General features: G+C 30.5%; 1 protein-coding gene across 3 annotated transcripts in view; it reads left to right on the forward strand.

The window, feature by feature from the left end:
• Positions 1-240: 240 nt before the first annotated feature.
• Positions 241-12,526, forward strand: part of LOC117174892 (COP9 signalosome complex subunit 2) — a 15,341-nt gene continuing 3,055 nt past the window's right edge. The window contains exons 1-9 of one of the 3 annotated variants that reach the window (XM_033364316.1): positions 241-449; positions 501-569; positions 6,921-7,115; positions 7,184-7,309; positions 7,426-7,593; positions 7,972-8,146; positions 8,238-8,376; positions 8,465-8,681; positions 8,764-8,904. In XM_033364316.1, coding sequence (XP_033220207.1) covers positions 516-569; positions 6,921-7,115; positions 7,184-7,309; positions 7,426-7,593; positions 7,972-8,146; positions 8,238-8,376; positions 8,465-8,681; positions 8,764-8,904 — 1,215 coding nt within the window. In that variant the 5' untranslated portion in view covers positions 241-449; positions 501-515. Of the gene's footprint in view, positions 570-6,920; positions 7,116-7,183; positions 7,310-7,425; positions 7,594-7,971; positions 8,147-8,237; positions 8,377-8,464; positions 8,682-8,763; positions 8,905-12,526 lie in introns of all 3 variants that reach the window. The other 2 variants (XM_033364317.1, XM_033364318.1) reach the window with 2 other exon arrangements.

Raw genomic sequence — 12,526 nt, forward strand, 5'->3', positions numbered from 1 at the left:
ATGATGCAATCGAACATGGACATAGGAAACAAGAGACTAGCAATGAGGAGGTAGGTCCGCCACCTTTTAATGTCCCGCGACAAACATGGCAGCGCCCACATGTTTATATTTTCATGCACAGTTTGGCGGCAAAAATGCTCGTGCGCATAATCAAATGGCACATTGGAAGATGACTGGCTCTCCCCACTCATGGAATTCTCCTCCCTCCCGTGGATTCAACCCCGCTCGCCCAAGTTAGGATGGCATGCCTAGTCCCGTGTTTCCTATGTCCATGGATTGCATATTTTCAGTATTTTCGAAGTTGTTCGTTTTATTATTACTCCCGTGTAAATTATATACTTAAGTTACCTTTAGTTTGTAGATACTGAATGTGAATTATTTGGCAAATACGTTAGGTGTAGTGTATGTACATGAAGTGTAATTTTAAAACTCGAATGTAAAAGTCTGTCAGTGCAAAAGGCCGCGTGGATCGCGTGGATATTTCCCTGCCTTTTACGGTTAGTGAATTTATCAAAATGTCAGACGGCGAAGATGACTTTATGTGCGAAGAAGAGGAAGATTACGGATTGGTAAGTCTTGCGGTTTCTTACAATTTGAATATCGCAGCTTGAAGCTTTATTTGCGATTTTTGAGGTTAGGTTAATTTGGTTAGGATGCTGATCCGATTGATGCGGTTTAATAGAAACGAAGAAAACTTTTCTTTGTTTTTTTTTCGGCCTCGAATTTTAAGGAATCCGAGCTAAATTTTCAGTTAAAATTAAAATCAAGAACAAGTTCTTTTGCTTCTAGTCCAGAAATTGGACAGCGGATTTAATTTCGAATTTTGCAAAGTGTATACATTTCTTCGTATGTCATTTCTACTCACATTTCGAAAATAAATGTTTACAAATAAATACAAAATTGAAGCTCACATTTCTTGGATTCAATGAGTGAAGTATTTGAGGTATAATTTTGACGTGTTTTTAAATTTTTCGCGTTCATGACTGGTGTTTTCTAAATTTGGTACTTTTACACTATTTGCAGAATTTTCAGTTATCTAGAAGATTTTCTTGAGGCAACAAATATTTTCTACATCGAGAAAATATCAAAAAGTTTGCCAAAAGAATTGTATAGCTTTCCTTATGATTTTTTAGATTGTATACAAAATAATAGGCGATAAACTAATTTTTTAAATCTAATATCAATGTAGGCTTATTTGCATTTATTTTTTTTATGTTCTATCATTATTCCACTATAAATTTAGACAATTCAAGTATTAGGTTAATCTTTTAAATAAAAGTCAAAAGTTCTAACGATTTTGCAAAAAAAATAAATGTTTCATTGCAGCAAACTCTTCAGAATTGGTTATAATTTAACATAATTGAACATAATATATCCCGAAATAAACTTTTGGCACTATTCCGTTTTGTAATATAATCAAATTTATTGTAATTAATTATTAGCGAGAAAGCGAAATTTCGGCATCGTTGATGTCTAGTTTTCCTAATGTGGGACTCTCGCAGTGCCTACACATGCTTATCGACTACATCTTTTTTGGCCCGGCGTTGTCAGCTGAGCTGAGTTGTTTTTATAATGTCTAATCGTGTTTTTTTGTTTTTTAAATTTATGGATAGTGAAATAAATAATTAAAAAGTACATAAAATAGAATACGTTAGGTTGAAGCAGAAAAAAGTTACGAAAAAGGGTTCGATAAAACGTTCAAAAATAATTTTATGGTGCTCATTTCATGAGTACTTTGATTTCTCAGTTTGATTAATTAGCAAATATATTTGCTTCTACACTGAGGGAGTTAAAACAAAACAAAAAAACAATTGGGTTAATTAAAAAATCTCGATTAAAGGAGCTTTTTCTATTCTCATATGAACTTTGAATTATTTTAATGGAAAACTTTCCTGTTTCAAACGTATTTTTCAAATTATGCAAATGACCATAACTTCCGTACTCTTCAACAAATGTATTAGTATTATCGGTCAATCTATTTCTCTCGAATCAACGAATATGTTCTTTCATTGCATCAACTGTAAATTATGTGAATGCGAAAATATTGACTATAAAAGTCGAATTTTCAACCAGTATAAGTGACCGTAACTTCTTTACGCTTTAATAAAATTTATTAACATTGTATGTCAATCGATTTGCCCCAAGTCAAAGAATCTTTTATATTCTTGCATTAGCTTTGAATTATGTTAATGAAAAAAGTTTCACTATAAAAAGAACTCTTTAAAAACATTATAAAGTGCCAAAAGAAGGTAATAAATATTTTTAGAAATTTTTCGGTCATTTTTTGAGCTATTAGTGGTGAAAATAAGGCATTAAAATTTCATCAATTTTTCTGCAACCGTCTTCCAAGTTATCGTGTTCACAAGGAAGTGTAACCTTCACACTAGGGTGGTCCAAAATCATATCTGTTGAAAAATTTTTTGGATTAGAGGGTATACCACCTCTTCATTTTGTGAGGTTGCCGGAAAAAATTCCCTCTAAGTTTGACCCAAATCAATTAATATTAAGACGTGCCGCAAAGGCCCTGAAAATCCCATAAGATTAACATGGGGAAATTTTGATTTTCGGAAAAATGCAATTTAGGTTTCTGGATTTAAACTTAGCTTGCGGGAGATATTAAGAATTTGTTGGGGAGTCTTTGATGAATCATTTCCATTAAGTTACTTTAAATTTTGTTGCCCCCCCCCCCCTTATGAAGTCCCAAGAATGCCCCAAAAAACTGAAATTGACATTTCTGCCCAAAATTGACATATAAATGCTCTGTTTTCCCCTTTTTTTGCCATAAACCATTTTTTTCGTCAAGTGGAATTTATAGTTAATTGGACAATTGGAATTTTTTAGGAATAATGATCTTTGTTTCAAGCATTTAGTATTTGTTTATACAGTTAAATATTATTTAATTGTAACTTTTTCTTAAAAAGAGGTATAAAATTCTAGTTTAAAAAAAAATTAGTTAATTTTTCTGCTTATTATTAAATATCTACGTCATTTGGATACTAGCTCCTTATTTTGTAATAAATTATTATTTGTTTAAACAATTTTTTTCGAAAATAAATGTTTGAAATTTCTTTTTTTTTTAAATTATTGTGATGAATTTTTCATTGTTGAGAGCTAAATTTTTATGTTTTAATTTCCAGTGACGTTAAAAAAAATACAAAGATTTTTCATTCCTTTGAGAATACTAACATCTAATCTGCGGGATCAACATAACTAAAACAGAAACTTAGTTTAGACCAAAAATTTTGCTCTTTACAATGAAAAATTACCACAATAATTGTAGAAAAACAGAAATTTCAAACATTTATTTTCGAAAAAATTGTTTGAAGAAACAAAATTTATTTAAGCAAATAAGAATTTATTACAAAATAAGGTGCTAGTATCTAAATGACGTAGATATTTAATAATAAGCAACAAAGCTAACTAAATAAAAAAATTGAGTTTTATACTTCTTTTTAAGAAAAATTTACAATTAAATAATAATAAATTGTTTAAACAAATACTAAATGCTTGAAACAAAGATAATTATTTCTGAAAATGACCAGTTGTCCAATCAAACATAAAAAATCTAGCTTTTAATGAGTGAGTGAAACACAAAATTATTTAAAAAAAAAAATGGTTTGAACAATAATTAATTAGTTGAAAAATACTTGAAACCATTCCACTTGACAAACAAAAATAATTTATGGCAAACAAGGAAAAACAGCATTTATGTGTCAATTTTAGGCCAAAATGTCAATTTCAGTTTTTTGGGGCATTTTTAGGGCTCCACAAAGGGGGGGGGGGCATAAAAATTTAAAGTAATCTAATGAAAATGATTGTTTAGCGACTCCCTAACAAATTCTTAATATCTCCTGCAAGCTAAGTTTAAATCCAGAAACCTGAATCCCATTTTTCCGAAAACCAGAATTTCCCCATCTTAATCTTATGGCATTTTCAGAGCCTTTGCGGTACGTCTTAATATTAACCGATTTGGTTCAAACTTGGAGGGAGTTTTTCTTTCCGACAACCTTACAAAATGGGGGGGGGGGCGGTGGCATGCCCTCTATTCGAAAGTCGGTTTTTTGGACCACCCTAATCCACACACATAGATACGCTCATACGCCAGGAAAATTGTTTAGAACATTGTATTAGGCATTTTTGAATTGACGAGTGTTCAGTTAAACAAATAAATTTTTTTCCATATTGTTAACTTTGTAAAGAAGCAAAAATACTGGAGCTCCTGAAGCTGTTATTCGTGTCCTGATATTCAGTCGTGAAGAATGCTACATAGTAAATCTGATCATAGTAAATCTAGAAACTACATGTTATTACTGATTGACTATTTTCATTGTTTTTTATGTTAGAAAAATGTCTTGTAATAAGAAACATTTATGTACCTGAAGTTCTGAAGGTTTAAATGAACGAAATATTTTTTCCCAATTCTATTTTATCCATAAATGTTGTTCCAACTGCAATAAAAAAATGCATTATGATTTTGTTTTAGTAAAAGTATTATTTCTAATATAAATTAACAAACATTTTAGCCATATTTATAGTTTACAAAGTCATCAGTAAAAAAAAATAGTTCATTTCAACGTTCCGAACTTCAAGCACATGAACCATTTGAAAATTAGCGTTCCTACTTTAGGGATCCAACAGTTCGAATCACGTACATTTGAGACACATAATAATACAAACTATTTAGAATAATTATTAGTCTGCATATTATCAGTCACATTTTTTTTTAAAGGAACATTAATTGCCTTTAAACCTTACCTTAAATTATTTCTCAAACATATTTATGGGGAACCTTAATTTATAAAATACTCTATACCCTTTCATTAACAAATTGAAGTTAGGTAACTACTCTACAATTTCTTCCTTAGCTACTTCGGAGACATCCTTGTGATCCAACCTAATCATTTGTTTAGAAGTTACATAACTATTCGTAGATTCTTTTTCATTTTCACATTCAAAATCTGTGAAAACATCTTTGACTGTGAGTTTGGTGTGTTCTCTTCATATGTCAAGCCTCCTATTTTGAAATGTTCGCACGTATTAGAATCGCAGCAACTGCTCAAACTGCTCATTGTTAGTAATGTCAAACGAACTTTTCCACTCATTTGATGAACTTTAAGGGTGCCATTGAAAGTCTTTGTGTTAAATACTTCTCATTGTCTTAATAGCTTCATAGTCAATAGTGCTTATAATAATTCCAGGACACTTTTCCTAAATCCCTCTAAGAATTTTTCCATAGATTATTTATCGACGTAAACTAATGTAGCAACATTTTTTTATATTTGGAAGTTGTTTTGGTAGCTTTGTAGTCAAGATATGAAACTTGAGTTTGTTGCGACATTGGGCTACGGGTCCAGTGCTTGAAAAGTGAAGGCACGTGATATCGGGGACAAAACTTTCAAAATGGGTAGCAAATGTGCCAAAATAGCAGTTATGGAATGAGATGTGTTTAAGAATGCTGTGCTATACGACTTGGTCATATTTTCTAAGTAGACTATAACAGTGTGAAGACTAATTTATACGAGATAACCTCCGAAATGAACGGGTTGAATTTCTTGAGATGTATTTGCCGGCATAATTTTGAGAAAAATCCATGTGTATTAAGGCATCATCATTAGGAATGTTTTTCTTTAGAGTATTTATTACGTTAAACTGGTGGACAATGTTTCTTTCGCGGAACAAAAATGTATCTAAATCCTCATTCAGTTTTCCTATGAGTTGACGTGGCTGGATGATCAACGTCTTTTTCAGATATTTTATTAATTGAAGTGGTATTTTAGCTTTGGGGTCTCTGTAATCTTGTTTTTGAGTCATCCAATTTTGGAAATGCAAGGGTTTGTTGTCAAATTTTTTGTTAACAGGAGTTTTATTGATACACTTTTAACAAGGTCTGGATAAGCAGTGTTCACTGTAGCGATCACAGCACATCCCAATCAGTAGTTTCTGATAGCTACTGATGGCTATTCTCTCTTTCTTTGTAAGATTGACTTCCTTGTTAATTGTTTTTTCTTTGTAGGATGCATTGTTGACAATCAGGTCCCTTGGAAATTATTATTATTATTATTTTGTTTTATATTATATGTTTAATTTGCCCGGGACACTGATAATTTATAATTATTTATTCAAGCATTCAAGTTTTTGTCCCGCTCAAATTCACCCTTTCTCCTTAAGATTACATGTTACACTTGATTATTTTTTGTTGTAAACCAAGCTCTGAAACTTTTCAAAGTTTTGACAAAATCTGAGACTTTGGAGTATGAGGCCGAGTATCCTTAAATATAAATAGTACTAAAGTAATATTCCTTATTGTAATACATATGTAAAATTCCTTCATATGTATTTTGCAATTTTCTGCATCGTTTTGTTTCACCTAAATTCGTTAAATGTAATATAAATATTTTCGGTGTGCTTAGACATTTCGTAAAACGAAAATTTCGAATTTAAAGAATTTAAATTTTCAGGTTAAAGTAATTGCCTATTGTTTTTCGTATATTTTTAAAACATTTTAAATTCCTGGTTTCTATAGAATAAGAACTTTCAATTGCTCCTCTCCAGTAGATTCCTTCAAATGTCGACTGGTTAAATTTTAAATGCTTTAAAGATCAGATTGCTTAGTTTCAAAGTGATAAGAATTTTATTTTGAAGCGTTCAATATCGGCACATTACTGATTCCATGTGCAGGAAATTGAATGTTTTTTAATCCAAGGGTTTGAAAAAAAAACATTTAAAAATTTGAAATCTTAAATAACTAAAAATTTTCAAAAACGATTACAAATATTCAAATAGTCCAGAAGGATTGTAAAGCACAATTTTCCTGTTAAACTAGAATTGTTATCTTTTTGAATGAAATCCTGGTTCCTGAAATATGTCCTTAATTTTTTCCCGACATTTGCTGTGAAAATAATGTTCGCAAATGATTTCAGGAGTATTCTGAAGATTCTAACTCTGAACCTGACGTTGACTTAGAGAATCAGTACTACAACAGCAAGGCATTAAAGGAAGATGATCCGAAAGCTGCTTTACAGAGTTTCCAAAAGGTTTTGGATCTGGAAGGAGGTGATAAAGGAGAATGGGGATTCAAAGCTCTTAAGCAAATGATCAAAATCAACTTTAAACTCGTACGTGTAATCACGTTTTGTTTCTTGAATCTTATAATTTGGAAGCCATTTTTAGTCTTTTCTTTTAGTCCAATTACAAGGAGATGATGACCAGGTATAAACAGCTTTTAACCTATATCAAAAGTGCTGTGACGAGAAATCATTCGGAAAAGTCCATTAACTCGATTTTGGATTACATTAGCACTTCCAAAAACGTTAGTATTACATAACATTTTATAGACAACTCACTAAGATTTTAAAACGAAAACTGTTTGATTTTCGAATGTCAACTAAGTTCTTTATTGTCCAATGAGTTGCTTTTTAATTTCAGATGGAATTACTCCAAGACTTCTATGAAACTACCCTAGATGCTTTAAAGGATGCCAAGAACGATAGACTGTGGTTCAAAACAAATACCAAACTCGGAAAGCTGTACTTCGATCGATCTGACTTCAATAAGCTAGCAAAAATACTCAAACAACTTCATCAAAGTTGTCAGGTAATAGACGTCATTTTCACATATTTAGATGCAATATAACCGAAAAAAGTTGCGAATATCATTTCGTTTCTGTTAAAACGCAACATGCAAGGAATAAAATCCAAGATTTGTTCATTAACTTGAAATGTGTCAAACTTGGATTCATTCCTCGTTATTTTTTGAAAAAATAAGAATTTTTGACCAGCTCGTTTACATGATATAAGCTGTATTGAAATCTCAATTTATAACTGAATAGTTCCAATTTCGTGGCGTTATCGTCTCCTAAAATTGTTTTTACATTCGAACATTGAAAAAGGTTCATGAATGACCCTATTTGGCAAATAAAATTTTTGCTTCAGTAAAATATTTAGCAACATTTCTTATTTACTTATTTTCTAGACCGACGACGGCGAGGATGACTTGAAAAAAGGAACTCAGTTGTTGGAAATTTATGCGCTAGAAATCCAAATGTACACTGCTCAGAAAAATAACAAGAAACTAAAAACGCTTTATGAACAAAGTCTGCACATTAAGAGTGCGATACCTCATCCTCTTATTATGGGAGTTATAAGGGGTAACATATTGTTAATGCTTAAAATATTATTTTATTTTTCAGCTATTATCGAAACATACAATAAAAATTCTTAATAATTCAATTATTTTAGAATGTGGCGGTAAAATGCATTTGAGAGAGGGAGAATTTGAACGTGCACACACTGACTTTTTTGAGGCATTTAAAAACTACGATGAGTCTGGTTCGCCGAGGCGTACCACGTGCTTAAAATACCTAGTTTTAGCCAACATGTAAGAATATTGAAAATAAATTGATAAATTACTTTCCTGCTATTTAGTTTTATGTAATTAACTTGAAACTTATTCTAATTCTTTCTAGGTTAATGAAGTCTGGAATAAATCCATTTGACTCTCAGGAAGCAAAGCCTTATAAAAATGATCCAGAAATTCTCGCAATGACAAATTTAGTTGTCAGTTACCAGAACAACGATATCAACCAGTTTGAGTTGATTCTCAAACAGAACAGAAACAATATTATGGACGATCCGTTTATTAGAGAACACATTGAGGATTTGCTACGTAATATTAGAACTCAGGTAATTTATTTTCTCATATATTCGAAAATCTTTATTATAAAAATGTAATTAAGATTTCACTGGATGATTTTATGCTTTACAGGTTCTTATTAAGTTAATAAAGCCTTACACGAGGATCCACATCCCCTTCATAAGTAAAGAGCTCAATATAGATGCATCTGAAGTTGAAAGTCTGCTAGTTTCTTGCATTTTAGATAATACGATCCGCGGGCGTATCGATCAGGTAAATATTTTATAATTTTAGCACTAAGTAAATTTTAATATAATTTTATGCAGAGCATTTATAAATAAAAGCGTTTATAGTGTGTTGGTCAGTAGGCCGTAGTGAAAATGCTTAAGAAATCTAAAAAAAAAACGGTTTTGCTTATTACAAAACTTTTTGAAGATGGATTATGGGTTATTATTTTGCTTACATGAACATTTTTTGTGTGTTTTAAAACGTCCCTGAATCGCAACAAATTCAAAAACCCGAAAAAAATTCTTTGACAAAAGCAAAATAATAATGTGTTTCTTTTGCTCCCTAGCAAAAAATGTAGATGTGTAAAAAAATTCGCCATATTTTTTGAACCAAGAGGAATATTTTTTTGAATAATTTAAACCTTCAATTTAAATAAAAGAAGAGAACAGCATATATATTAAACCAGGGTGGCCACCCACTCATATTATACCTTTAAGGTGGGTTCTAGTTTGGTAAATATTTCCATTTTTATAACTCAGGGTCAAAATTATTATTTTCGGAATTGAGTGGGGAATGGCACTAGGGCCAATACTGAATCTGTCAGCGCTGTTCCATATCCCGAAACAGGGTAGCCGCTGGACCGGGAAACCAGGGAATTGATCGGGAATTTTATGTGACCGGAAAATGACTGTGAATGTATTTTTTTGGCCGGGAATTTTGCAAAATTTGTAGGAAAAAAAATCTGTTAACTTTGATTTCAGCCGTTAAAAAAAAATAATTAGTTAAATTTTTATTTTTTCTTCAATTATGATATTATTCAGTTTTGAATGCGCAATTCGAAAAACTTTCACTTTAAAAATTTTACATTTAGGTTTTTATTTTTTGAGAGTAGATTTTAATTCAAATAATTTAAAAATGCAGTTTCAAATACTTGAACAATAAAAAATTAGAAACTTTTGAAAATGAAGATTTTGGATAAAAAAAAGTATTTTAGTTGATCAACATAAATTAAGTAATAATTTTTTTTAATTGAACTGTACATTAAGGATTAAAAAGTGAATAACGTTTGACGATTTTCTTAAATTTCGAATATTATTTCAGTTTAAAATATTCCATCTTTAGACCATTCAATTTTACATTTTTTAATAATAAAAAAAGAATCATTAATTAATGTTTAAAAATATCTTACTGTTCATTCAAATTCAGTAATTATAAATAAAATAAATAAAATTTTTTATTCTCAAAAGTTAATTTTAAGAGAATATTTAAAAAGATTCACAATATTATGAAAAATGAATGTGGACTATTATTAAGTAAATTTTTTTATCTGTTAGGATTTTTTTAAATAGTAGGGAAAGTGCGAATAATATTAAAAGCTTTTTAGAAGTTCTAAAAAATTTTTGAAGCATTTTAAGGATTTTTAAACTATTCAATATCAAAAGATTTTAATTTTTAATTTAAGAAGTGCGTAGTTCATAAAAAAATGTAATTGTTGAATTTTGAAATTTGTTAAATTCATTGATTGATTCTTCAATTTAGAGATTTGAAAATGATAATGCGGATTTATATTCTTGGAACTAAATCTGAATGTTTGAACTCTAAAATTGATTAAGTTTAAAATTGTAAATTTGGCAATTTAACTGCATTCGATTGAAAATTGTTCAGTTGAAAAGTGTTATAAGCTTTCATTTTATACGTGCAAATTATTGAGAATCCGAATAGAAATGTTTTAATTCAAAAACTGTTAAAGTTTGATTTTATAAGTTTAAGGTTCAAGAGTTTCACCTTGAGACTGTTTAGCTTTTGAGTTCGAATTTTTCAATTCCATTGATCGTGAAAAATGTTTGCGAACAGGGAAAAAACCTGGAAATGACTGGGAGTTTTTTTCTTTTAGTAAAACGGCCACCCCGCAAAACCAACCGGAAGTAGGTAGATTTTGTGTTCGAAGTAAAAGTATAACATGTGCACTTATGGCACTCTTCAACGTTACGTGCGTTTTTCTCGAAAAGCAGTTTTTCTAAGTTTCAACTTTAAAAATGCTATATGACCCTATACCGGCCATGAGGTCCAGATGAAAGCTCCTATATTTCCGCACTTACTTTTTACATTCTCATCAAGAGAAGATATTAGATTTGTGTAAAATTTGACCCTCCCCCCCGTTTTTGTCAAATGTTCACGTTTTGAGACCCCCTGAATCCGAAAAACAGGTTTTTACCAATTTGTCTTTCTGTGTGTGTGTGTGTGCGCGTGTGTCTGTAGATTTTTAGTTCGTTAGCACGATAACTTTCGGTATTGGCCTTCGGTATACTCTTTTAGTGTCCTAAAAGAAAGGTCAAGTTCGTTAGCTAGCCATTTTGGGTGGAAATTCAAAAAGTGAGCCTATTTTGAAAACTTTTGAGACCACTTTTTTCAAAATTCAAAAATTGTCTGCACGGATTTTCACAGTATTCAATGAGACGAACAATTTATCCTAATGACTTTTTTTTATAAAACCAAAATTTACCACAGTTATAGCATTTACAAAATTTTAAAATACACACGAAAATCAACATTTTAAGCCAAATAACGCATGATATGAAAAAGAGTCAAGAGAAGAAAAATGTTTCTTTTCCAATGCCCTACAAGATTGTTTAAACACCTTTTTGATATTTCTTAAAAAATTGAATATTCAAATTTTGACAATAAAAAAAGAATGAAAAATAAAAAATTACATTTTGCGGTTACAATTTTCAAAATGGGTGAAAAGATGACTGAAAAAAATTGTGCATTTCAAAAAGGTCTACAAATTGGTTATAGATAACTATTTGATAGCATCTGTATATTGTATTTTAATCGTGAAACACGATATTAAAAATAAAAAATCAGCTCGCTGCGTGGGCACATGCTCATCACAACTTATTTTTTAAAATTTCTTTTTCGTTTCATGTTAGGGTTTTCAAAAAATTTACTTTTTTTAAATGTTCTTAATGCAATTTTTCAGGATTCAAACGAAAAACAGAACATTGGGAAGAAAAATTACTGGTTTGGTTCAGAATAACGTACAGCCCACAGATCTTTACCAATTTCGACAAAAAAAACAAAATGGGAAAAAAAGCTAATAAGATATCTTAGAGAGTTTTCCAGCATCATTTTTGAATTAGGTTTTCAATTTTTTTGTAGATTAACAAATATGACGAAAGAATTGCCTTTTTTCTAGTTGACATTTCCGGTGCTCGTCAATAACAGGATAATGGTTGAAAACGCTTAAGTTGCATAAAATAGCATTAGTTAAGGATATTCCAATATTAGTCAATATACAAAAAAAATTGTTATCAACAAATTATTTGTTGAAAACATGTTTTCTACGATTTTCTATAAATACACATTTTTTCAAGTTATGTTGCAAGAAATTGGTATTGAAACAATATTATGTAGAAAAATTTATTTTCTGATTATAATTGTTTATATTATTATTACACAATTAAGCCATTTCCCTTTCGGGGTAGGCGTGACTCACTCGATAGGGGAAAGGGGTAGTGTGTGGAAGGGATACATATTTTTTCAGATTGATCCAGAATTCTCGTAATATTTAAGTAAATAACACGTTCGTTCCGCAACACTGCTCCGACCCAGGTTGCTGATTAATCTCTCTAGCAATCACCCCAAGCGAAGAACCTCACGAAGTCGT

The sequence above is a fragment of the Belonocnema kinseyi genome, chromosome 6 (genome assembly GCF_010883055.1).
Source record: "Belonocnema kinseyi isolate 2016_QV_RU_SX_M_011 chromosome 6, B_treatae_v1, whole genome shotgun sequence".
Lineage (NCBI taxonomy): Eukaryota > Metazoa > Arthropoda > Insecta > Hymenoptera > Cynipidae > Belonocnema > Belonocnema kinseyi.